This window comes from Dipodomys ordii, unplaced genomic scaffold, assembly GCF_000151885.1.
Source record: "Dipodomys ordii isolate 6190 unplaced genomic scaffold, Dord_2.0 Scaffold12, whole genome shotgun sequence".
Lineage (NCBI taxonomy): Eukaryota > Metazoa > Chordata > Mammalia > Rodentia > Heteromyidae > Dipodomys > Dipodomys ordii.
In genome coordinates this window covers 11,670,950-11,698,621 of record NW_012267228.1, presented here as the reverse complement: position 1 = coordinate 11,698,621, position 27,672 = coordinate 11,670,950, and the positions used below count along the sequence as shown (strand labels likewise).

Genomic DNA, 27,672 nt, shown 5'->3' with positions numbered 1-27,672 from the left:
CCGGCCGGTCCGTGCGCCCCTCGGCACCGGCCCACGCGCCAGGCAGTGGGGTACTGGGAAAAAAAGTAACGAGTGGGAGACGCGGGGTTGGCCGAGCAACTTTGAAGTTGTCGCGGAACGCCTCTGCCAGGCGTCCGGACGCCGCCCCCGGCCGGCGCGCCGGCCCCGGCTCCCAGGTGGTCGCCGTCCGAGCAACAGGCTGACGCTCGCCCTCCAACTTGGGACGAGCGGGGCTTCAGCTTGTGTTGAACCCTCCACACCTAGAATCCTATTTAGGGGGAAGAGGTGGCCGCCTGAGGTGACTGGTGTTCCTTAGGGGAAGAGAAGGAGGATTTGTTGTGGAAGTCCCCAATAGTTAAGCGGTTTGTGGAAGGTGGGAATCTGGGGGAGTTGTATCTTAATTAGGTACATCTGAAGCTGGTGTTCCCCTCGGCCATACTTTGAGAATCACTGTGTGTGCACGGAGGGTTTTAGAGTTGGGTGCCCCCTTTAGGAGGGTTCCAGTTGTCTCGGAGGAAGACTTGGGGGGGTGTTTGAGGGTTCGTTGTGGGTATTTGATTGGGGGGCTGATTTCTAAAATTGCCTGTTTATATGGGGAAGGACTGGGAAGTGGAGTTTGTTTTTAGAAGGCCTTTGAGAAATATGATAACCTATTTCCTCTTATCTAGATTTTGAGAAGAGGGGGAAAAAGGAAGTCTGTCCTGTCCTGGATCAGTTTCTTTGTCATGTAGCCAAGACTGGGGAAACCATGTAAGTTGAAAATAGCATTGATGTTGCAAATCTACAACCTATCATTCAGAATGATGGAGAGAACAAGTGTATTTTAGAAAAATAATCTGCCTAAATTGAGAAGACATCATTGAAAGAATTTAATAATATATAATTTTGCATGCTCTTCACTGAACTAAAAAAAATTACTTTAAAGTTATCTATGTATCTCTATCTCTGCTTTGGTTTACCTGGAGAACTTTTGCTAGAGAAAAGAATGCTTATTCCAGTATGACCCATTTTGGCCATTGCAAATGATCATAGTTCCAGAATTTTGTGGCTTTGGTTTTGTTTCAGAGACTTCTGATGTTGGTTTTTCTCATATTGTCTTGTATTCAACCTCTGTTGTCCTATTTGTATATGCAGATGTTTGAAGTGTGACTTCTTTTTACTGTTTGGAGGAGTCAGGGATGATCATCTGACAGATACCAGATGGCAACGTTTTGACTGTCCTGTAAACTTTTTAGGTTAACTAACTTATTACATATGCTCAACATTTTGGTAGATTTGTATTCAAATGTTCCTAATCTGAAATTTATAAAGTTGGGTTATTTTGAAAGGGAAAATTCTTGTTTATTCTGTAGTTTGTATGGTAGAAGTTACTTTTGGACTTCGGCTATATTAGTCTGTGAAAGATAGTATAATTTTCCCAGTCTTATTTAGATTGTAGTCTTGGGGCAGATTTGAGGTGGTGAATAGGAAAAGTTTGGGTTTAGTGTTATATTGGCCTTCTACTTAAGTGTGTAACCTTCAGCGAGTGATGTGTAATTTCTGTCTTTATTAACAAGTGTTTATTTCTCAAAGATTTGCTTTGGGTTATGGTCTAGCCTTTTTAGGAAGAAAAAAACTTCAGGTGCTGCAATGCAGTATATAACCAGCTGAACTTCCTCAGTGATTCCTTTAAATACCCCAGTCAAAATGACTATGGTGTGTTTAATACTAATATTTCTATTATATTTTAAAATTGATCCTTTTAGTGAAAAAAATCATTTTTAACTCCGTTACAATCTTTTATAGAACATGTTGGATAAAAAACATTTTTTTTCATTGGTTTGAACTTGAAAGGTCTTGCCACACTGTTGCTGAGACCTGCCTGTAGCCCTTTTTTGAGCGGTTATTTTTGAGATCTTCCTCTCTGGACCTCAATCCATCTATTTCAGCAGGGATTACAGGCATATACCACATCTCCCAGCTTCTTCTAGAGTATAATGAAATCCTACAGATTTTTCTTTCTCACCTGGCCTCCAATCCCTTATCCCCCTGTTCTCAGCCTCGTGACACCTGTACCTGGCTACATTTTGATTTTTTTTTTGGTGGGTGGTGGGGTTTGAACTCTGGACCTGGCCACTGTCCCTCAGCTCAAGGCGAGCACTCTACCACTTGAGCTACAGTGCCACTTCCAGTTTTCTGGTGGTTTTATTGGAGATAGGAGTCTCACTGTCTCTCCTGCCCGGGCTGGCTTTGAACCCTGATCCTCAGATCTCAGCCTCCTGAGTAGCTAGGATTACAGGCGTGAGCCACCAGCGCCTGGCTACATTTTGATTTTTTAAAATTAATGGGCTATAGCTCAGTGGTAGAATACTTGCTAAGGCCCCATGTCAATTCCCAAGAGTGCAGGAAAAACAAAACTATTAGTCATGGTATTTTACACCTGTAAGCTACTTGTAAGCTACTTGGAAGACAAAGGGTATAGAATCTCTGGTTTGAGGCTAGCTTAGGCAAAGGTATCTATGGAACCCTGTTTTAAAAAAAAAACAAAAAAAGGAGTGAGGGCATAACTCAAGTGATAGAGCCCTTAAGATAGATCCTGGGGTCGATACCCATTATGGTAAAAAAAAATATTATTTTTGGGTGCAAAGTCACTGATTGGTATTTATATGGATTACCCTAAAAAATCTAGGTGCCATCTTTCATAAATAGATTGAAGCTCAGCGCCGGTGACTCACGCCTGTAATCTTAGCTACTCAGGGAGCTGAGATGGGAGGATCAAGGTTCAAAGCCAGCCCAGGCAGGAAAGTCCATGAAAGTCTTATCTCCAATAAACCACCAGAAAATCGGAAGTGCTGCTGTGGCTCAAGTGGTAGAGCGCTTGCCTTGAGCTGAAGAGCTGAGGGACAGCGCCCAGTCCCAGAGTTCAAGCCCTGCTACCAACAACAACAAAAAATTGAGCCCTAGAATAAAATACTTAGATTGCCACCCTTCCTTTATTGTTGATTGCTCCTGTAACTTCTGTGTAATACCAGAGGAGAAGCATTTATTTAGAAACTTTATGATCTATAGGATTATCTCAGACTGGAGATAAATACTTGGAACCTCTTATTCTGTTTATCAGGTCTGTCAAAATGCCTTCTCTTTTTGATAAAATACTTTGCCTATAAAAGTATTAGTAGTTGAAAGTTTCTAAAAGAAAGCCTTTTAGTATTCTGTCACACTGGATCACCAAGTTGTTAGGGAAATTAATCTGAATTTTTCAGTTATTTTGTCCTGATAGAGGACTTCGAAACTCTGCATGCCTACAACTACATTCAGGCATTGGTATTATTTAGGTATTTTGTAATGTACAAGTTGGTGCTTTTAGATTCTTTATTTTTTTTGTTGTTGTTGTTGCTCATGGGGCCTGAACTCTGGGCCTGGGCACTGTCTCTCAGCTCTTCAGCTCAAAACTAGCGCTCTACCACTTGAGCCACAGCACCACTTCTAGCTTTTTCTGCTCATGTGGTGCTGAGGAATCGAACCCACCGCCTTATGTATGCAGTGCAAACACTACCACTAAGCCATATTCCCAACCCAAACTTAGCCTCCTTTTTAAGAAAAATCTCCCCTCTTCACTTCTGTGTGTGTTGATATTGGGACTTGAACTCAGCCCTTTTCACTTAAAATCGCTCTATCATTTGAGGCATACCTCTACTTCTGTTTTTTTTTTTTTTGGGTTAATTGGAGATAAGATTTTATCTCCAGTTTGTCTGCCCAGGCTAGCTTTGGTTGAATTGTGATCCTCAGATCTCAGTTTCCTGAGTAAGGATTACAGGTATGAGCCACCAGCACTGAGCTAAAAGTTTTCCTTTTTTTGTTTTTAAATTTTTTATTGTGATTAAGTGATTACATAAATTTCACAGTATTGTGAGATAGTGATACTTTAAAGTCACAAACACATTCTAACCTTCACGAGGCAAATTGTCATTATCGTGGTCTATAAAGTTTGTGAATTCTATGAGCTTTGACAATACAGCTGTTTCTTGCACATTGGATGATATGTGCATTTCTTTCCTTTTGCTTAGTGTTAGCTGTTCCCCCCTCTTTCCCTCTCATTCCTCCCTCCCATTGCTGCTCTTGAGTTGCTTAGTTCGTTTTCATCAATGTCCAGTGCAGCTGATGTATGTTTTCCCCCATTTCCCTCTAATTCTGTGTCCTAGTTTCCCTCAGATATGTGCATATATACTAAATATGTGATCAACAGTATGGGGTCATTTAGTAATGACAAAACAAGGGAAGTGTGGAGGTCCTTTGTTTCTCCAGTCCTGTTTACTTTGTTGTATGTCCTTACATTTTGTATTTAACATCCACATTTCAGGGAGACCATGTGCCTTTTGTCTCTTTGCTCTTGGCTTACCTCACTCAAAATGATTTTTTTCTAGTTCCATCCATTTCCCTGTGAATGCCATTATTTCGTTATTTTGTCCTTTCTAATGGCTGCATAATATTCCATTTATATAGGTACCACAATTTTTGGATCCATTCATCTGTAGTGGGGCATCTGGGTGGTTTCCATCTTTTTTTTTTTTTTTTTGTGGTGCTTGGAATAGAACCCTAGGCTTTTGTGAGGCTGGTAGCCTCTGAGTTATACTTGCTGCCCAAATAGTGGTTTCGTTTGTTTTACTTTTTTTTATTCCTTTGGTGCTGAGAATTGAACACCAGGCCTTGGTTGTGGTAGGCTAGCATGTTCTACCATTGAGCTCCATTAGCAGCCTGATTTCTTTGTATCACTCTGATCATACCCTAGTAATAATTATTGCCATTCCTAGGGCTTGAACTTTTTTGCTATAGGTTTTCTTGTTTTTGACTAGTACTCTGCCACTTGAGTCACATCTCCAGTCCAGCTAGTTAATTGGAGATGGAGTCTTGAGGACTTTTCTACCCAGGCTGGTTTTCAACCAAGATCCTCTGGATCTCAGTACCTGATAACTAGAATTACAGGTGTGAGCAGTCAGCACCTAGTTCATAAATGTTATCTTTTGAGGCTGAAATTTTGTTTTCTGTTTTACATTTATAGCTAAAATGAAGCTTTTCTAGTGTGTAAAGTTTCTAATAGAAAAATGAAACTTTGAAGAAAAGCTACTCAGATCTCTTTGTTTTTGTGTGGGTAGGTTGTAAAGATAAGACTTACATAGTTCTGGCCATTTTCAATGAATGATAGCTAGAAGGTGTTAACAGTGGTACTTGACACTTTGTTTATGGATGAAAGTCTGACAGTACAGGATATTTTTCTTTCAAAAAACTAATGATTTCACCCTTGAAATTTTTAGCTTGAGGACGATTTGGAATTCAAAGTATAGACACTATTATTGAGGAAGGGGTTATAGGAAAATTAAAGAGTTTTGAATTATTTTTCTTCCTAGTCTTCTAAAGTTCTCCACAGACATCAAATGTAGGAAAGATGTCAGGACATTGAGCACTAAATTGTTAGGAATAGAGGTAGTACATAGGTGTGTAACTAAATCACCAAATTAATGGTTTGTTTCTACTTTTTTTTTTTTGTATGGGGGGAGTCCTGGGGCTTGAACTCCGGACCTGGGCATTGTCCCTGAGCCTCTGTGCTCAAGGCTAGCACTCTACCACTTGAGCCACAGAGCCACTTCTGGGCTTTTCTTTGTATGTGGTACCACTTCCGGCCTTTTCTTTGTGTGTGGTACTGAGGAATCGAACCCAGGGCTACGTGCATGCAAGGCAAGAACTCTACTACTAAGCCACATTTCCAGTTTTTAAAAACTTTTTTTAAGATGACTTCTCAATGGAACAGTTTCTAACAATGCTAAATATATATATGAACAGAACCACAGTGGAGTTCAGTCATGAATTTAAACATTTGGATGGCTTTCAACCATGATCAAAGATATACTTGATGATGCATGCAAGGCAAGCACTCTACCACTGAGCCACCTTCCCAGCCCAACCGTCAAGTCAAATTTTAAGTAACTTTCTCCTTTTTGTGAGATGTGATATTTTAAGACGAGAGTTAGGTGTTAGAGATGCTTCTTGTTAGTGAGGTGGTTCTTTCTAGCCTAATATACTTATTGAGATTTGTAATTCAGAATCAAGGATATAGAGCTGCTGGTTTTTCTGTTTTGTTTTTGCTTTCTCCCAGTGCTAGAGATCAAACCCAGAGCCTCATACTTGGTACAGAAGTGCTTTACTACCCAGCTCCATCACTAGCCCAGAATTTTTTTTTGTTGTTGTTGTTTTTTGACGGTCGTGGAGCTTGATCTCTGGGCCTGGGCGCTATCCCTGAACTCAAGGCTACCATTCTACCACTTGAGCCACAGAGCCACTTCTGGTTTTCTTGTGGTTAATTGGAGATGAGTCTCATGGACTTTCCTGCCTGGGCTGGCTTTGAACCATGGTCCTCAGATCTCAGCCTCCTGAGTAGCTAGGTTTACTGGCATGAGCCACTGTTGCCCAGCTTGAGTTTTTAATTAACTCCTGCCTAAACAAAAGTTCTGGTTTTTGGGTACAAAATTTTGTTACCAGGATATTCCATAATTATTTTCTGTATCTAACATTGCACATTAGGAAGTCTTTCTGCTACTGAGTTTAGTAAGAATCTTAATTTTTTAAAAACTTAAGTGTGCCTAATTATCAGTTTTAAGAGTGGTTTTAACCAGGTGCTGGTGGCTCACTTGTAATCCGGGCTACTCAGGGAGTTGGGATTTGAGGGTCATGGTGAAGTCAGCCAGTACAAGAAAGTCCATGAGACTCATGTCCAATAAACTACTCAGAAAAAGCTGAAGTGGCACTGTGGCCCAGATGGTAGAGTGCTAACCTTGAGCACAAGGAAGCTTGGCGACAGTGCCTACAACCTGAGTTCAAGCCCCAGGACCAGCAAAAGAAAAAGTAGTTTTACCTAACCATATTTCTATGATAACTTCTTTTTTTTTTTTTTAATGCCATTTGTAGGGCTTGAACTCAGGGCTTAGGTGCTGTTTCTGAGCTTTTTAGCTTAAGATTGTGCTATACCACTTAAGCCACAGCTCCATTTCTGGCTCTTTTGGGTAATTAGTTGGAGGTAGAGTTTCATGGACTTTCTTGCCCAGGCTGGTTTTGAACCTTGATTCTTAGATCTCTACCTCCTAAGTATCTAGGATTGCAGGTATGAGCTACGGGAGCCTAGCTGATATAATTCCTTTTGAGTTGCCTTTTAGACTTTAGGTTAGCTATGTCTGGTAACATCAGTCCTATGCTAATGTTTATCTGAAGCTCATCCTTTTGTAGATTATTTTTATTTTTCGTGGTTCTGAAGATGAAACTCAGAACCTCATGGAAGGTAGGCAAGTGTTCTACCACTGAGCCACATCCCACAGTAGATGATTGAGAACAGGGTCCTGGAATTCCCCCCCCCCCCCCCCCCAGAATGAATTGCAGTTTTGTAACCCACTTTGGCCTCCTGCCTTAATATCCAGAATGCTAGAATTACAAGTTTTTGCCACTCAACCTTCTGATGGTAGTCAAAAAAAATTTTATCTTATAAATTACCCAGAGGATTTTTTTTTTCCTGTGCAATTATTTTTCTAGGTTAGGCCTTAAGGGGCATTTTAAATAATGTTGGGGCTGAGAGCTGGTCATTTACATCTGTAATGCTAGCTACTCAGGAGATGAGATCTGGAAGGTTGCAGTTTGAAGCCAAGCCTGTGTAGAGACTTAATTTTTTTTTTTTTGATTGGGTGGATGGGTTGAAGTTGTCCCAGGTCTTGATCTCAGAGTCTAGAGCTTTCTGCTCAAGGCTCACACTCACCATTTGATCTGAAGCTCCACTTGGCAGCTTTTTGGTGGTTGATTGGCGATGAGAGTGTCATCTGCTCAGGCTGGCTTTGAACTGTATCCTCAGATCTCATCAGCCTCCTGAGTAGCCCCTCAGATTCCTAGCTCACTCTAACTTGTTTTTTGGGTTGGTCATGGGGCTTGAACTGGGCCCTGTCCCTGAGCTTTTTTACTCAAGACTAGTGTTGTATCACTTGAGCCACAGCTCTACTTCTGGTTTTCTTGGTTACTTGGGAGATAAGAATCTCATGGTCTTTCTTGCCTGGGCTGGCCTTGGACCTTGATCCTCAGATCTCAGGCTCTTGAGTAGCTAGGGTTATAGAGGTGAGCCATCAGTGCCTAGCTCTGTAATATTTAAGTACAGATATTTCATAAATTTTTTTTCTTTAGGTTTCATGAAAGTCAGTAGGTTTTTTTAAAATTATTTTTCAGACTCCTTGTGTCTGCATGTTGGATTTTTTTTTAATGTATCTTCAGGATGTTTTGAAGTGTTGATTCCTTTTAAAAATTTCAATTATTGCTAGGCATGGTGACTCCCAACTATAATTTTAGATATTCTGTAGGCTGAGATTAGGATGGTCAAGGTTCAAGCCCAGCCCAGGCAAAAAATGTGTGAGATCCCATCTCATAAAAATAACAAAAAGACTGAGTTCAGTGGCTAAGCATGACATCATAGCTGAGCTGAAAGTGTAAATAGAAGGATTGTGGTCCAGGCCATTACTTCGCAAAAATTGATTCCCATTTGAAAGCTCTAAGTTTAAACTCCAGTTCTACCAAAAAGGGAAGAAAAGAAAAATTAGCATTATTTAGATATATTGACATATAGTATACAGCGTTTGTTGAAATTGGAAATGTTAACTAAGTTTGGATAACTGCATTTATGAAGCCATTGCCACAATCAAGATTGTGGACACAGGTATTGTATTTACTTCCAGAACTCTCCTTAGCCTGTTCTGTAATTTTCCTCAAGGCAGCTTTTTATCACATTAGGTTAGTTTGAATATCTTTTGCATTTTGTATAAATGGTATCATACAGTATATGTTTTGGCTTCTTTTAGCTTACATAATTATTTTGAGATTGGTACCTGTGTGTGTTCACAAATCTTTTTTATTTCTGTGTAGTATTCTTGTAGGGATATACCACAGTTTTTGTACATTCACCAGTTGGGTGGACATTTGGATTATTTCTACTTTTTTCTATTACATAAAAGTTATTGTAAGAGTGCCACATTTTTTTTCTGTGAGTAATTAGGGATTGTATGGTTGGATTATATGCAGGGTATCTGTAACTTTTTTTTTTTTTTTAATCCTGGGGCTTGAACTCCAGGCCTGGGCGCTGTCCCTGAGCCTCTTTGTGCTCAAGGTTAGCGCTGTACCACTTGAGCCACAGAGCCACTTACAGCTTTTTTGAGTAGTTTTTTGGAGATACAAGTCTCACTGGGATTTTTCTGCCTAAGCTGGCTTTGAACTGCAGTCTCAGATCACAGCCTCCTGAGTAGCTAGGATTACAGGTGTGAACTACTGCTACCTGGCTTATGTGTAATTTTTTACAAAGGAAAAACTTTTCCACTGTGATTTTTCCACAGTTAGTTTGCATACCAACCATTATGTGAGTTCAGCTTCTCCATGTCTTTTCTACATTTATTTTTACTCCTGTTTGGGCTCAAAGCAAAAGGACCTTGTCCTATTTTTTTCTCCTTAGCTGTTTAGCTAATTTGCATTTGCACGGCATTTATTTGCCATCATGTTTCCTTTGTAATGTAATCTTTGCTCACTTTGAATTGTTTGAAAAGTTTGGACAGGCTTCATGTATTTCACATTTAAGTCCTTTATCTGACTTGCTTTGCACTTAATCTCTTCTGTTTGGGGCTTTTATTGTGCTCATTTGTTCTTAACATAGTTTCTAGTTTAGTTTTTATTTTGGAAGTAAATGAAAGTTTTATTTTTTATTTCTCATTGTTACCCGAATTGTTACATGTTTGAGTAATTTTTCTCACTTGTCTTTTAGATAGTGTGATGCAGTTTAGTCTGTTTGAGCAAACTTTTCTGGTGTGACTTTTGTTTCTGTGGGGGAGTTAGTATTCTTTTTCTTATAGTAACTTCCCATTGGGTTTGACCTTGATATTCTTACATATTTTTATGTGAAATCAGTTTTTCTCACTTGTCTTTTAGATAGTGTGATTTGAGCAAACTTTGCTGGTGTGACTTTTGTTTCTGTGGGGGAGTTAGTATTCTTTTTCTTATAATAACTTCCTATGGGGTTTGACCTTGATATGCTTACATATTTTTATGTAAAATTACTTTTTCTGAACTTTGAGGAGAAGGAATGGTTCAGAGTAGTTTTTTAGCAATACAGACTCACTGTTTTTGTGATGAGTTTAAGGACATGCCAACTTTTATACTGAAATTTTAGGATCTTCTGCTTTTAATTGTTCTTGTTTTCCCTCTACCTGATCTGTATTTCTTCTCATTGTAGGATTGGTTTCTGGTTAGGAGCTGTGTTGGATCACATTTTAGAGCTCAGAGTGAGCACATAGTTTTTTGTCCTTTTAGATCTTTTCTGCACTAACAAATAGAGAGGGCAGACTCCATCTCCTTTAAGTATTACTACTAAAATTGGTTTGCCATGATTTCTAGTGAATTACCTGTTGGCTCTGTTGTGATTCTCCTCATGGAAGCCCTTCAACTGTGTGTGTGTGTGTGTGTGTTTGCACGCGCACCATTTTCTCTTGCAGATTCTGATGATGATATTAGGACTTTCAGCTTTTCTTCAACCACTTCTTGGGGTTCATTGGAATACCTTGTCAGCTAATTTTTTAATATTTTCCCTCAATTTTTGGTTTTGCTGTCTAATGTGACGTGGTGTTTTGAGAGATGAAAAACTAAAGCACCACTATCATCCTTTCAGCTTCTTCATTTATAAAATGGGGATAATAAATAATAGTACCTCACATAGTGGGCAAATAGTACATAGAGAATTGCTTTCTAGTGTTAGGGATTCTTTCCAGGGCCTCATGGTAGAAATACTCTTATCACTGAGCTGTATATATCCCCAGCCTGGTGATTCCTATTGTGGGTTTGCTTTTTTCCTTCTGGTCTAGATTCCTTGGATTCAAGTATCCTGAATATCAGTAAGAAAGTAAAAGTTAGGTAACTTAAAAGTGCCTATCAAGGGGCTGGGAAGGTGGCTCAGTGGTAGAGCGCTTGCCTTGCATGCATGAGGACCTGGGTTCGATTCCTCAGCACCACATAAGCAAAAAGAAAAAAGCCGGAAGTGGCGCTGTGGCTCAAGTTGTAGAGCACTAGCCTTGAGCTGAATTGCTGAGGGACAGCCCCCAGGCCCAGAGTTCAGGCCCCACGACCGGACCAAAAAAAAAAAAGGTGCCTATCAAGACCTGGGCTTCAGTGGCTCACTCCTGTAATCCTAGCTACTCAGGAGGCTGAGATCTGAGTATTCTGGTTCAAAGCCTGGCTGAACAGACAAATCCAAGAAATTCTTTCCTCCTACCAATAATCTGGAAATGGTGCTGTGGCTCACAGTGGTATGTCCAGGCCCTAAATTCAAGCCCAGGACTGGGATCTGGCCCCTCCTGGACAAATGCTTATCAATAGCTAACATCTGCATTATAATAGAAAAAAATCTTTAAGCCTGTTAGTCTAACATAGTATTTAAGCATTTGAAAATCATTCCTAAAATGCAAGCCACATTCTACCTTTATAATTTTGTACATTCTTATAAAATTGGTGTAAGAATTTAATCCTCTTATTAGGTTATCTCTTTCTTTTTTCTTTCCTTTTTTTGTGTGTGGTGGCAGTACTGGGGGCTTTCTGCTTGCTAAGAAGGCACTCTACTGTTTGAGCAGTGTCTGTAGCCCTTTTTGAGATAGGATCTCACTTTTTGCCCAAGCCAGCCTGTACTGCATTTCTCCTGTTGATGCTTTCTTCTGTAGCTGGGACAAGTGTGCATACAACCATATGCAGCTTTTCCTGTGGAGATGGTATCTCAAGGAATTTTTTTCTTGGCTAGCATCAAACTATGATCCTTCCAATCTCAGTCACCCCAGTAGCTAGGATTGTAGGTGTGAGCCACCATGCCTTGCTTCTTCCTTTCTTTTTTTCTTTTTCTTTTTAAATTTAATTTTATTTAGATTTCCTTTCTTTTTTTCTTTGGTGCTGGTCCTGGAGCATGAACTTGGCCTGGGCCCCGTCCATGAACTTGTTTCGCTCAAGGCTAGTGCTGTACCACTTAAAACATTGCTCTACTGTTTTTTTTTTTTTTTTTTAAGTGATTGGCTTAATTGGAGATAACAGTCAAATATGCTGGTTTTGAACCTTGATCCTTGGATCTCAGCCTGTTGAGTAGCTAGGATTTTAGGTGTGAGCCACTAGTGCCTTTTTTTTTTTTAATGATATACTACAGCTAGAGGAAAAGTTTGTTTTATTCTTTCCCCAGGATAGCTTAATCACTGTTAATTTTTCCCCATTAATGTCGAGGTCAGTAAGACTTGAAACTGTTGGTTGATAGTCCTGGAGCTTGAACTCAGAACTTGTTCCTAAGCTTTGTACTCAAAGCTAGTACTCTACCACTTGACCACAGCTCCACCTCTGGCTTTTTGGTGGTTAATTGGAGACAAGAGTTTCACAGACTTTCCTGCCTGGCTGGCTTTGATCTTTGAACCTTATGGTACATAAGAGTCTCCTGTTTATGTAAGATTGCAGGTATGAACCAAGGTTCTCTCATGTACTATTATGTTGGTACATGGGGAAAGTATAGTAGATTTTCAGTAAAGAAGTTGACTAGATGCCCATTTGTTTGTAAATACCCCCAAAATTGTAGCAGTTAAGGTGTGAATGAGAAGAAATGTGTAGTTTTTTTTTTTTCACTACCTGCTGTAAATTACATGGGTTTACAGATAGACTGCACCTGAGTGGTAAGTGCAGTGGGAGCTAGGCATGTCAATTAAAAAAAAATTATTGTAAAGGTGATTATAGAGGGGTACAGTTAAATAAGTCATGGAATGAGGATATTTCTTTTTGAACAGTTCCACCTGCCAACTTTGCTTTATGACTAGTGATCTTTTTCTAATCTTCATTCTCCTGAGTGCTCAACTGATGCTTGTGATATTCATTCCAAAGTTTAACCAGTAGTTGGCTAGTTTGCTGATTTTGAGTTAATACATGGTAGAAAGGTAATGTCATACTTTGTAAAGGAGTGTGTCTTGTCCTTAACATTTCCAGTGACATCAAAGCCTAAAAATTTTTAGTAGATCTATTTTGTGTTTGTGTATGTATATGTACATATGCATTGTGTATGTGTATATACATGTACATACATGAATGTGTGCATGCAGGTCTTGAACTCAAGGCCTGGGTACTGTCCCTGAGCTGCTTTGGCTCAAGGCTCAAACTCTACCACATGAGCCACAGATCCACTTCTGCCTTTTTAGGTATTTCATTGGAGATAGACTCTCACAGAGACTTTCCTGTCCAGGCTGGCTTCAAACTGTGATCATCAAGGGCTGGGATGTAGCTCAGTGGCAAAGCGCTTGCCTAGCAAGTGCAGCGTCCTGGGTTCGATCCCCAGTACCAAAAAAGAAAAGACAAAAAAAAATACAGTTAAAAAAAAAAAACCAAACAAACTGTGATCATCAGATCTCAGTGTCCTGAGTAGCTTGTGTTTTAGACATGAGCCACTGGTGCCTGGCTGTAAATATAATCTTTATAGAGGGTGATTTTGACACATATATCTGATGGGATTGATGCATGTATTTGAGTTGAAAGTGCATGAAACAGTTTTTAATATTCTTTGTCTTGGATTTGTTACCCTCATCAGGGGAAAATAGTATTCTCACAATATTGGGGGGTAAGTGGTAATATTTTCATTTATAAGTGATGAAACCAAATAAAGTATATACTATTTGAAATTTGATATGTTAATTTTGTCCCTCTTTCTGAGAGGCAAGCTTTATCAAGTGTTTCCATTAAAAATTTTACATACAAAAGGCCTGGGCCCTGTCCCTGAGCTGCTTTGGCTCAAGGCTCACACTCTGCCTTGTGAGCCACAGATCCACTTCTGCCTTTTAGGTTGTTTACCAAAAAACAATTGTTTTATGATGGTTGTATTTTAAGTATGTTGTTAGTGGTAACTTCCAGGGTAACTTTTGAGCTGGTAGTGTTTTTGTTTCTTACTTGGTTTTTAGAATGGAGACTGCTGTAGAGACTGATTTATCTTTTCAATGCTTTTATGTACCATTTCTGCAAGGAGTGGTCTGAATGTGAGTAAAATATGGACTTCTCTTTGCTCAATGAGTATAGTATGTTGGTTTGAGATATTTCCAATTTATAAGGCTATTGCAGAGACCAGTTGTGTTTCTGTTCTGTGAAGGTTTTGATTCTTCTCTAGTCTTTGCTTCAGTTCATATAGCAGCTTTATACTTTGTCATCAACTTTCTTTTAAGTGTCTGATTGTTGATTTTTGTCATCCTACTTTAGAATTTGGTCGAAATTTGTGCTGTAGCCTGGATTATCTGAGACTGCAGATTAGATTAAATGGACAGTGCTTGCTTAGTAAGCTTGAAGCCCTAAATTCAAACCCTAGTACTGTGCTACCTGACATAGTTTTAGCTGGATAGATGGACATGGCTGGAGGCTTCTGTGTGTACAGCTTGGTTAAAGAAAAATCCAAGCCCGGTGCCGGTAACTCAAGCCTGTTATTTTAGCTACTCAGGAGGCTGAGATATGAGCATGGCCTTTCAAAGCCTGTCCAGGCAGGAAAGACCGCAAGACTCTTTGCCTCCAATTAACCACCAGAAAACTGGAAGTGGAGCTGTAGCTGAAAGTGGTAGAACACTAACCTTTAGCAGAAAAGCTCAGGGACATTGCCCAGGCCTTGGGTTCAAGCCATGACTGACCAAAAAAAAAAAAGTTTGTTAAAATTATTTTTAATGCTTCATAGTTCTAAAAAATTAAGTAGGTGAATATCATATGCATGAAAAATTTCTGTCTTTAATATCTTTTAATATTTTTGCTTTGGTAAAGATGAGTTTGGTGAGGTAATTTTAAGTATTAAATATTACTGCAATTCTACTTGAGGTAATTTTTAGTTTTAAATTTTTTTCTTCTTTTTTTTTTTTTTCTTTGGTTGGTTGTGGGGCTTGAACTCTGGGCTTGGGCGCTGTCCCTGCGTTCTTCAGCTCAAGGTGAGCACCCTATCGCTTGAGCCACAGCGCCACTTCCAGTTTTCTAGTGGCGTATTGGAGGTAAGAGTCTTATGGACTTTACTGCCCAGGCTGGCTTTGAACCGCGATCCTCAGATCTCAGCTTCCTCAGTAGCTAGGATTACAGGCATGAGCCACCGGCGCCCGGCTAAAATTTTTCTTATAAGGAAAAAGAAAAATAACTTTCTTGAATGTGGCATCAAGCTTCTACAATTTGCCTTTAATGCTTGCTCTTTAGATATTTTTTCTTGTCAAAATACAAAAATACACCTTGTTTTTAGGGAATGCATAGTATTCCACTGTTTAGTTTTTGTTTTCCCACTGTTTTGAATGTTTAGTCAGTTTAGCTGTTCTTGTTGGTCCTTTAGGCCATTTAGTTTCCAACAAGTTGCAAACTGCTTAAGGGAGCATATTTACTTTGGCATGGAACAAGAATGGGATTTGGGGTTCAAAATTGTGTACATTATTATCTCTTGACTGCTGTGGCCTGCAAAAACCTTTTCTCAATCTATGCCAATAACCGCAGTGTAGTGAGTTACCACTATACCTTTGTCAATATTGAGCTTTTAAGTTTGAAAATTTGGTATCTAGTCTAAATCTGTCCATGGATAATTTAGTTACCATGGTCTTGAACAGTTCTTTAGTAATACTTAACAGTAAGTATTACACATATTTTCCCCTGCTTTATTTTGTTAGCTCAATTGATTTTTTTATTTAAGAATTAAAAAAATTAAAACTACCACTGAGCTATGTTCTATACCATCTTAAAAATAGTTTTGAATAAATACCAAAATTTGAATGTGATTTATGGTTTCTAAGCTTAATAAAACTTGACAGTAAATCAAAGATAATTTTGAAAATTTTATCCAGTTTTTAACATAATTGTATATTATTATTGCTCACTTTGTAGCAATGGTTCTAACAGGGGTGACCAAGTCTAGAAACATACTTGGCTTTAACAATTGGAGGAGATGCTGCTGTTGCTTCTAAATTAACAACTTCCATTACATAAAACTTCCCCCAAGCAAAACATTATCTGGTCCACTATGTTTCTATTGTGCCAAGGTTGGGAGATACTGCTTATAATAAATGAATATAAGCTTAAAAAAGGATCTGAGCAGTTGTATCCTCTCACTTGTGAAATAGTGACCGTACTAATGTCTTTGAAGGCCTTTAACATGCACTTAAATTAGAAAGTTGATGGAGATAACCAGTTTAATTTCTTACTTTTTCTAGAGTCAATGTGTAACCCCTTCCTTTTATAGGGGTGATGTCCAGTACTAGGGATGCTAGTTCCTTTATGTGTGTGTGTGTGTGTGTGTGTGTGTGTGTCTCTGTCCGTCTGTACTCATGTAGCATATATATTTGAATTCATGTGTTAACAACACTTTCTTATACATTGGATGAATAGTAAATTGACACCAGGTACATAGATGTAGACCAAGATGATTCTGGAAAGATGAAGTTTCTACTTGATATAATTTGTTTTTATTCTTCTACAAGCACAGCCACCATAGTCTGTAAATTTCTTAATCTGTTGCCTCTAGATGCCATTTGTAACTTTCCAAATTAAATTCAGTTCACTATATATGCAGTTTTCTGTTCTTCCCAATTGTTAAATACGAAATTTCTTCCTCCTACGTGACTTCAGCTTGCCTTTTATTAAGACTGTTCAAATAGTTCTGTACAAATAGTCCATGAGTATCTTGGTAGGGATATGTTCTGAGAAATGTGATCTGCATATATCACAGAGGACGCTTAACCAAATCTAGGTGGTACAAGTTAACACTTGATGTGACCTCTTGATGCAGACCAGTGCCTGACATATGTGAGGCTGCTGCCAAACACAAAAGCTTTATGTTTTACAGTAAACGTCGTTTTATAATTAGATTTACTTTTAATGATAAACACCTCATAGTTGTTAGCATAATCAAGTATTCACTGTATGTTTTAGACTTTTGTAAGACTGAAGGTACAGTGTCTGTGTATACCAACATGACCACAGACGTGGAGATTGTAATGTATTATCATTTTGCTGTCTATGACAATCCTAAGGGATAGATACTTTTCAGTTCCTTTGTAATATATATCCTATATATGGTTTGTTGCTAACTAAAACATAGTTTTACATAACAAACTGGAAAATTTTACTAGATTACTGTCAAGTTTCTGTCATGCATTGAATGCATAATGGTTTGCTTCCTAGTCTGTTTTTTACTTGTTCTGTAAGCTTTGAGGGGCTAAGCTTGGCTTGATTTTTGTTTGTTTGTTTGTTCTGGTACTGGGGTTGAATTCAGGGCCTTACACTTTTGCTCAGCTTTCTTTCTTACCCACAGCTGGGCTCTACCACTTGAGCCTGGCCTCCACTTGTGGCTTTTTGGTGGTTAATTGGAAATAGAATCTGATTTATTTGCCTCTGTTGACTTAGAACCTCAATCCTCAATCTCTTCATCCAGAGTACCTAGGATTAGAGGTGTGAACTACTTGTGCCTGCATGCATGTGAGTGTTGGTGTGTCATTTGAATGTAGGGCCTCTTGCATGGTTGGGTGGTCCTTGCTTTTGCTTAAGCAGGCCCTCCATTACTTGAGCCACGCCTCTAGTCCTCTTTTTTCTCTTTAATTTTGAGATAGGGTCTTGCTTCCTGACAGAGTATGCACCTGAACCCTGATCTCCCAAATATTTTAGGCTTAGTGGGATGATAGGCACATGCCACTAACTCCAGGCTTCTCTCTGCAGATGGAGTCTCAGATTTCTTTGCCTGGGCTGCCATTGAACTGAAATCCTTCCTAATTCAGCCTCCCAAGTACCTAGAATTACATCTAAATCTGAACGCTCTGTGTGTTGTGTTATAAATGAATGTCTTCATAGATCAGTTTGCTTTCTCTTTCAATTTCCATATGACTCCAGTGTGTCTATTAGCTCTGATCTAATCCTCCCCAGTTTTAAAGAAAAATAATTTTCCCCTTCTATGTTCTCTTTTTACCAACCCCCCCCCATGTTCTAGTATATTAGTGAGTATTATAAACATTTTTTCCCCTGACAATTTAGGCTTATTGCGGGCAAATTTGTTTTTTCAGTCATATTTTATGTTAAATACACGTTCTCCTTAAAATAGAAAATTGCTATGTAGCTTGAGTTAGTGTAACAGTATTGTGGTTTAGGTATCTTAACTATGACAGTTTTCCCACAGTTCTTGAGGCTGAAAGTCTGATATAAAGCAGTCAGCATAGTCTGGTTGTAGTGAAGTTTTCTTTTGGCTTAAGTATCCTCACCTTAGTACAGAGTGTAGGAGTTTTTTATTCCCATCAGGAAGGCCCCATGCACGTGACCTCATCTAACCATAATTGCCTGCAGAAAGTCCCATACCCCACATACCATCACAGTGGTGTGGTGTTCAGGGCTGCAAGATACTAATTTAGTTTATAATACAGCACAGATGGAATAGCTGAATCTTTTATGTTTACCTTTTAAATTCAGGTATAGATTGTTTTATTGGAGATATTTCCTTGGAAACTCCTTTTGACCTAGGAAATAAACATTTTAACTTTTATATACTTAGGAAATAAAACATTTTAATTTTTATATAACTTTAAAAGGATAGGAGAAGGGGCTCAGATTTACTCAGTACATACTTTGTGACAATGCAGATACTTTAACATACATTAAAAATCACTGGTGTGAGCCCATCGCCGGTGGCTCATGCCTGTAATCCTGTTTATTGGGGGCTGAGATCTGAGGGTTGTAGTACAAAGCCAGCCAGGGCGAAAAAGTCTGTGAGACTCTGAGACTTCAATAAACTACTCAGAAAAGGCCAGAAGTGGTGCTGTGGCTCAAGTGGCAGTGTTAGCCTTGAGCAAAGAAGCACAAGGGGCAGCACCTCAGCCCTGAGTTCAAGCCCCAGGACTAGCTAAATAAATACATACATTAATAAAATTACTGGTGTGGATTTTCTAAAAGGGAATTTCCTTTCTATGCGTTCTATTCACTGTGTAGTAGTTGTATAATTTTTTCAGATTGCTTAATTCTTTCATATCTAAAGCCAACAAATACTTACTGAGCATGCACTTAGTTCTGAATTTTGTGTTAGGTTCTGGGATAGAGTAGTGAGCAAACAGCAATCTCTGGTAGCATTATTTTCATAGTAAAGTATTAGATTTTATATAATATTTGCTCACTGCCTTTATTAGTATTACACTATCACATATCTGAACATCGTTTTTAATATTAGGCCCAGGAAATCTTTGATAAATGTACATCACTTTTTTTTTCCTTTATTCATTTGAGATACTACATAGTATGGGCTGGTCTTACTTTCTATTTTCTTCCTCAACCTTTTTTCCTCCAAACTGGTATTGGGGCATGAGCTCAGGGCATCATGGTGCCCGCCCTTCAGTTATTTGAAACACACCTCCAGTTCCTCCTCCTTCAGTTCCTCCACCTTCAGTCTCTTGAGTAGCTGAGATTATAGGTGTGTACTATTGGGTCATACTCAAAGAACCTCTTTTAGAGAAATTAATTATAATTGATTCTTAAATGAGTCTTAAGACTAGACTAAGGTTCAAAAGGAGGTCAGCAAATAACCATTACTTTTTAGTGTCAGGTATTAGAGAGCTTGGCTAGATTAGATGGGAATAAAATTGAAATTACTTTATATTTTTGCTTGTAATTTTTAAATGTAATTTTATTGTTGTTAAGGTGTTGAGTACATAAATCATAAATCAGGTGATAAGTACATTTCTCTTTAGGCCAATGTCACCCCTTACTTTGCTTTCCCCCAGTTCCTCTCCCCGCCCCCTTCCCGTCCTCCCCCATCCCTGCCCAGAAGTTACATAGGCTCATTTTTTCCAGTGTATACAGAATAGTATATCTTCATTTGTTCATTCTTCTTCCTTCCTGTATCCCACATTGCTCCCTAAAAAGAAAAAAAAAGAAAGCAAAAACAAACACCAACGTCACCACCACTACTCCCATTATTACTACTAACAAAATACCCATGTTTGCATTTCTATAAATAGTATTTTATATGTTCCAAGAAGTTATACCTTTGGGTAACGAAAGAGTATCCTTTAGGTTGTGTGTAACTGCCTAGAGTTCTATAGTCTATTATGGCTAGTTAGATTTAGCTTCCACATATGAGAGAAAACGTGCCATTGTCTCAGAGCTTGGCTTACCACACTTAAAATGATTTGTTCAAGATCCCTCTATTTCCGGGCTGGGAAGTTGGCTCAGTGGTACAGAGCTTGCCTTGCATGCCTGAGGCCCTGGGTTCGATTCCTCAGCACCACATAAGCAAAAAGAAAAAAGCCGGAAGTGGCGCTGTGGCTCAAGTGGTAGAGCGCTAGCCTTGAGCTGAAGAGCTGAGGGACAGTGCTTGGGCCGAGTTCAGGCCCCACGATCGGACCCCCACCCCCCCAAAAAAAAAAAGATCCATCTATTTCCATGCAAATGACATAATCTTACTCTAATGACTGTAATTCCATTCTGTATAGGTACCATATTTTTGGATCTGCTTATCTATTGTAGGGCATTTTGGCTGTCTCCATAGCTTGGCATTTGTGATTGTAGTTAGTACAGCAACGAACATGGATATACACATGTCTTTATTGTATTCTGACTTGTAATGTTCTGGTAGATGTCCAAGAGTGTTATGGCTGGGTCATAGGGAATTATGTTTTGTTGGTCATGGGGCTTGAACTCGGGGCCTGGGCACTGCCCCTGAGCTTTTTCACTGAAGACTAGTACTCTACTACTTTGAGCCACAGAGCCACTTCGGTTTTCTGGTGGTTAATTGCAGATAAGAGTCTCATGAACTTTGTTGCTTGGTTTGGCTTCAAACTATGATCTCCAGATCTCAGCCTCCCCAAGTAGTTAGGATTATAGGCTTGAGCCACCAGCATCAGGCTAACTTTTTTTTTCTTAAGATAATAAAGTCTTAACATTTGATTCTGACCTAGATTTAATACAGTATTAATAGCTATTTCAATATTTAAGAGAAACATGTATTAAGATATATTGATTCCATAGCTGTATTTGCACCCAGGTGCCTGTGGCTCATGCCTGTAATCCTGTCTACTCTGGTGGCTGAGATCTGAGGCTCAAGGAATGTTCCATGAGACACTTACCTCTAATGAATGACAAAAAAGCCAAAACTGATACTGTGGCTCCAGTGGTAGAATGCTAGCCTTAGTTTAGGCCCCAAGACTAGCACAGACACAAAATAGGCACACAGACACCCCACACACCACTTGCTCCTTTTGTAGCACAGACACAAAATAGGCACACACACACGCACGCACACGCATGCGCACACACACACACACTCCTTTTGTTTTTGAGACAGAGCCTTGCTATGTAGCCCAGGCTGGCCTTGAACTTACTACAGTCCTGCCTTAGCTTGCTGGGATTGTAGGTGTATACCAATACTTAGCAATGCTGGCTCTAAAAGACTTCTGAGTATTATTAAATGGGAGTAGGCTGGTTTAATTAACAGTAAGTTTCCAGCAAGATTTTTTTTTTCTGTCTGTCATGGGGCCTGAACTCTGGGCCTGGGCATTGTCCTTCAGCTCAAGGCTAGCGTTCTACCACTTGATCCACAGGACCACTTCCGGCTTTTTCTGCTTATGTGGTGCTGAGGAATCTAACCCAGAGGCTCATGCATACAAGCAAGCACCCTACCACTGAACCACCTTCCCAGCCCCAATAAAAAATTTTATGAGACATTGTGGCATATTTTTATATATCGTTAGTAAAGTCCAATTTCCCCTTATTCAAAATAGGATTTGCCTCAGATTTGGAGTTCTTTGGATTTTTTTGGATTTTAGAATGTTTGCATTTAGAGTATTTGCTCACCAGATGAGCTTTTGTTCCCCTCCCAGAAAAAAAAATGTAAAATCTGAGACTTTTTGGGGGGCTAGGGGCTCATGAAGCTTGAACTCCAGGCCTGGGTGCTGCCTGAGCTTTTTTGCTCAGATCTAACACACTTCTGCTTTAAACCACAGCTCTACTGACTAAATGATGGTTACTTGGGGATAAGAGTCTCACATACTTTTCTGTCAGGGTTGGCTTGGAACTATGATTCTCAGATCTCAGTCTTCTGAGTAACTAGGATTACAGGTTTGAGGCATTAACAGCTTGAGCCATTGGCATCTGGCTAAAATTTACTGAGACTTTTTGAGCATCAATTCTTCAAAATACTTAGGTGCAAAATTTGTATTTTTCTACTAGGGATACTCAGCCTGTATTTTCTAATATTCACATCACACTTGTGGATAAATTGGTATTCTTGGTTTTGACTATTTGGAGACATTGCTCTTTTAAAATTTATACTTAAGCAACATAGGACTATAAATTATGAAATCACGTGAATAAAATGAGTTTTTTCCTTGAGTGCCCCTCTCCCTTGTTAAGGATTAAACCAAGACTTTGCTGCCAGACAAGTGCTGTTTCACTGACCCACACATTCCCAGCCTGTTTTACTTAGAAATATTACTGAATTCTGGTATACTGAAATATTAAAAAGTGGCAGGATATTTGAAAATTTTTAATTACAGAAGTAGGATACGTGAAAGCAATTTGATGATTGCAATTCAAAATAACATGCTAATCTTGACAATACTTAATATTATGTGCATTTAAATAAAAATGCTTTAAAAGTCATCAGGGAATTTATTTTTCTTAGAACTGGATGTCATGATGCATAAGGAGAATGAATTTTGATGTTAAAATACCTTAGGTTGATTGAAATCCTTGGTTTTGCCACTTAACTAGCTGTGCAATTATGGACAAATTTGAAACATTTGAAACAAACTTGAGACCTATTTCTAAATTGTCTTAATAGTAATGTACTACCTAACTCCAAATTACTGTGAGAATCGAGTTAACTCAGTATGTTCAAAGTGCTTAGGACACTTCCTAACATTTGTGGTATGTGTTTGCTATTATGCATTGCAGTACAAACACAAATTTGTACTCCTTTTAGTCACTAAAATAGTGACACACATATTACTTGTGCCAAATCTACTCTGAAAGTTGTCATTTTTCTACCTGCACCTCCCCTCTTTGTGTTGTGAACATTGCCCAGGCAACTAGGTTTTGGGATATTTCTTTACTCTTTTACTGAATCCAGCACTCCATGCATCATTCTTGGTACTTGATAGGTATATATATGGGACAAGGAGAATGCTATTTTAAATGAGCTGATTAATGCGGCAACCTTACTCAGAAGATAATGTTTGAACTAGATGTGGGAAATAAGGTATTTATTAGTCATGTGGTATAGGGAAGAGCATCTCAGGCAGAGGAATCTGTCACTGGAAAGTTCCTTTAATAGTGTGCCCAATCTGAAGAGGAGACTACTGTGCTTTGAGTAGTTTGACCAAATGGGGGAGGAGGTTAGGAATTGGGGGACACTTGTACAGGGCATTGTAGACTATTTCACTGTAAAAAGGCATCCCTGGACCAACTAGACAAATATAACTCCATCTTTGTGTCCCTCCCACCCCAACCATAGAAATGAGTTTCCAATATTTTAAATTTAAAATACACTAGGTCTGTTCAAGGGTATGTTTTGACTTTTGTTCCTAAGTAATGGTCATGGTGCCCTTACTCAAGGCCATGTTTTACTTCTGTTAATTCCCACTTGCCTTCTACCAAAACAGCAATAACAACAAAACAACAACCCCCCCCCCCCACAAAAAACAAAAAACCACTAGGGACTTTCCACTCTTAAACAAAATAAAAATAAAAGTTTTTAGTATATAAGGAGCCTTAAAAACCAACTCAAGACTGCACTTGGGTGTCCCAAAGGCCTGCTAATAAAGACTTTCTGTTAACTGTACTTTTGTGTCTATGTGGTCTCTCCTGGTGGGTCACCTCATAACAACAAGGACTTTATATGCTTGAATGAAATCCAGGGTCGTTGTAGTTTTGAATAGAGATGTGATATCAGTGATATCAGACCTTTATTAATTTAATTAAAATTTTTTTGTGGTACTGGTTCTGGGGCTTACACTCAGGGCTGGGGTGCTGTTCTTGAAGTTTTGCTAGTGCTCTACCACTTGAGTCACACAGCTCTACTTCTGAAATTTTGGTGGTTAATCAGAGATAAGAGTCTTACAGACTTTTCCTGCCTGGGCTGGCTTTGAACTGCAGTCTTCAGATCTCACCTCTTGAGTTGCTTCTATTACAGGCATGAGCCACCAGTGCCTGGCTGGACTGAAATACTGGAAGGATTGTTCTATGAATGGCTCTGCTGAGAATGTTTCAGGTTAAAAAAAAAGGTGGCTCAGTGGTAGAATGGTTGCTTTGCTTGTATGAGACCCTGAGTTTGATTCTTCAGCACCACATAAGCAGAAAAAGTCAAAAGTGGCTGTGGCTCAAATGGTAGAGTGCGAGCCTTGAGCTGAAGAGCTGAGGGACAGTGCCCGGGTCCAGGGTCTGGGCTCTACAACCAATCCTTCCCATCCCTGCCCCCCCTCCCTGCCAAAAAACAAAACAAAACTAGACATGAGTTGCTCATTCTTCCTTTTTCTTTTTTGGTGCTAGGGGTTAAACCCAGGTAACGGTATACGACCAAGACCTATGTTGCTAGCCCTATATAAGGGTTAGTTGAATTCAGATTATGAGTGGTTAGTGGATTAAGTAGCAGAAAGTAGTAAAGAAGAATCTTTACACTTTATATGAAGGTACAACTGATATCCTGATAGGTACAATTAATATTTATTTGAAGGTACAACTGATTTCCTGATAGGGTGTAGAATGGAAGAGAAAGGAGTCAGTGACGCAGGAGCTTACCTAAATGGAATTTTATCACAGGGAAAAGGCTGAGGATTCAGTTTGGGACATGCTGAGTGTCAGCCAGGTGGAGACATGAAGTAGGGAGCTGGATATATACAGTCTAGGGATCAGAAGAACTAATTGACGTGCAGATTGTGTTAAAAGAAATACCCATATTGAGTGAGATCATAGGCATCTATATAAAGTGAGCTACTGACTGCTGTAGCATTAAATGGTGTGGAAAATTAGAGAAGGAAAATGAGGGAAGAAAGAAAAACCAGGAAAGTAAGAATGATCTGCCATGTTTAATGCTCTTGATGGTGAGAACTGACCTTTGGGTATAGCAAGCAGTATGGAGGTCATTAGTTACCTAGACAGAGAAGATTAGATTTACTGATGAGGCTGAAAGCTTGATTGTAGTGGATGTGAGCTTCCTAAGGAATTTTATTTTGGAGGACAGCAAATAAATTGAATGTGAGAATTAGAGTAGAGGATATGGGAAGAAAAAGATAATTTTAAGATGGGGACAATATCTCCATTTATATGGTAAAAAGCTGGTGTAGATGTAATTTATAGGAAGAGTAGAATTGCTCTAGATGTCCTTGGGCAGGTGAAAGTAGACAATCTGGTATGTAAATTTCGAGAGCTTAGTTTATCTGTGATAACTGGCACGAATCTATAGTATATGTGTGTGCATACTAATGAGTAGGTAACTGGAAATCTCTCCGTATTTTATTTATTGTACCAATCTGGTGGTTTGAATTAAGAGCCTGGGTGCTGTCCCAGAGCTTTTTGCTCAAGGTTAACACTCTACTACTTGGGCCACAGCTCCACTTCTTCTTTCTTTCTTTTTTTTGGGGGGGCGGTGGGGTGGGGGTTGGTTGTAGGGCCTGAACTCTGGTCCTGGGCGCTGTCCCTCAGCTCTTCAGCTCAAGACTAGCGCTCTACCACTTGAGCTACAGTGCCACTTCTGGCCTTTTCTGCTTATGTGGTGCTAAGGAATCAAATCCAGGGCCTCATGGATGCAAGGCAAGCACTCTACCATTGAGCCACCTTCCCAGTCCTATTTCTGTATTTTTCATCAAAGTATTTCCTATATTTTCTGAAAGGGAATAGTTTAAGAATGAGTGGAGAATTAATATTGGGGAAGCATTTTCTTCTTTCTCTAATGAAAGAGAATTATTTAAAATGCCTATAGGCCAGAAACTGCCTTAAGTTGACTGTTGTATGACAGTACATCATACTTTCTTAATTTATCTTACTAAGATCTAACTGAAATCTTTCTTACTGTACTAGTTATTCTTACTGATGCCGTTTCACAATGCTGGCCTCATCTTACATGTTTTCTGCATGTCACTACTATATTCCCTGAATGTTCTCCTTTTGAGTATCTTGAGGAAACTAAAACATTGAGTGCTTACCAGGTGTAAGTCACTTAGCTCCATACTGTTTATACTAATTTTAATCCTCATAGCATTAGAAGTACAGACATGTACCATTTAACAACTGAGATTCAGTCTGTAAGATATGTCCTTAGTTGAGTTTCTCATCATTCAAACATAGTACACTAGCTACTTAAACCTACATGGTATAAGTCAGTCACTTGACGTAGCCTCTTGATGCAATCAAGATATACAGGAAATGTGATCATGAGGTTGCTGCTGCTTTACAGTAAACTTTTAAATGAGTGGATGTACTCTGCAGCATTATGACTAGGAAGTAAAGTAGGCACATAAACTAGCAACAACAGTTTATCATCATGTTAGGTATGTTCTGTAGATTATTATGTATGTAATATTTTCATAAAACTGTTACTGCAATAGGTTTGTTTAAAACCAGCATCATCATAGCCAAATGACTAGTGTGCTGCACTATGTGGCTGTACTGACTGGAGTGATAGGAAATTTCAGTCTTCTGTTATTTGCATTTCCTTTTTGCCACAGTTGTTGAATATTTCTGTTTTAGCTATTTGTACTTTTAAGAATTGAGTTCATTTGCGCATTTATTAACTAGGTTGTTGATACTTTAGGGGGGAGTTTAGTATTTTGGGGGCTTCTTATATATTCAGTTGTAATTCTTGTCAGATATGTAACTGGCAAAGATTTTTCTCCAATTCTGTAGGCTATCTCTTTTCTTGACTGCTGTGCAGAGGCTTATGCTCTTTATTTGCTGAGCTGTTAAGTGTTCTATTTAGGAAGTTATTGCCTGTGTCTATATGTTCTAGGGCCTGTACTAGTTTCAAATTTAGTGAATTATTGAGTTAATTTCATCAAGGTATGTGTTGGCACTAATTTATTTATTTATTTTTTAAAAGTCTTTGTTGTTTTTCTTTTTTTCTTTTTTTTATTGTAAAGATACTATACAGAGGGTTACAGTTACATGAGTGAGGTAATGAGTACACTTCCTCTTGAACATTGTTAGCCCCTCCATTGTTTTCCCCCTACCATCCCCTCCCTCCCTCCCTTCCCCGAAGATCTTTTTTTTTTTTAATTGTGATTAAATGATTACATAATTTCTAAGTCACAAGTTCATTCTAACTTTCCTGGAGCAAATTGTCTATCACAGTCTGTAATATATAACAGTGTTCACGTGTTATACACCATACATGTGATCAGCAGCATGGGGATATTTAGTAGTGGTTCAACCAGATGAGCAGGAGTTCTTTGTTTCTTGAGTCCTGTTAGTTTTTTCGTATCACCTAACATTTTGGATTTATCATCCACTTATCAGGGAGACCATGTACCGTTTGTCTCTTCGCTCTTGGCTTACCTCGCTCAACATGATTCCTTCTAGCTCCATCCATTTCCCTGCAAATGCCATTGTTTTGTCATTTCTAATGGCTACATAATATTCCATTGTGTATAGATACCACAATTTTTG

The 27,672-nt window shown here is 39.0% G+C and overlaps 1 protein-coding gene across 1 annotated transcript in view; it reads left to right on the top strand.

Moving 5' to 3' along the window:
* Ppp4r2 (protein phosphatase 4, regulatory subunit 2) overlaps positions 1-27,672 on the top strand; it is a 47,793-nt gene that overhangs the window by 572 nt on the left and 19,549 nt on the right. The window contains exon 2 of the mRNA XM_013010519.1: positions 669-750. Coding sequence (XP_012865973.1) covers positions 669-750 — 82 coding nt within the window. The remainder of the gene's footprint in view (positions 1-668; positions 751-27,672) is intronic.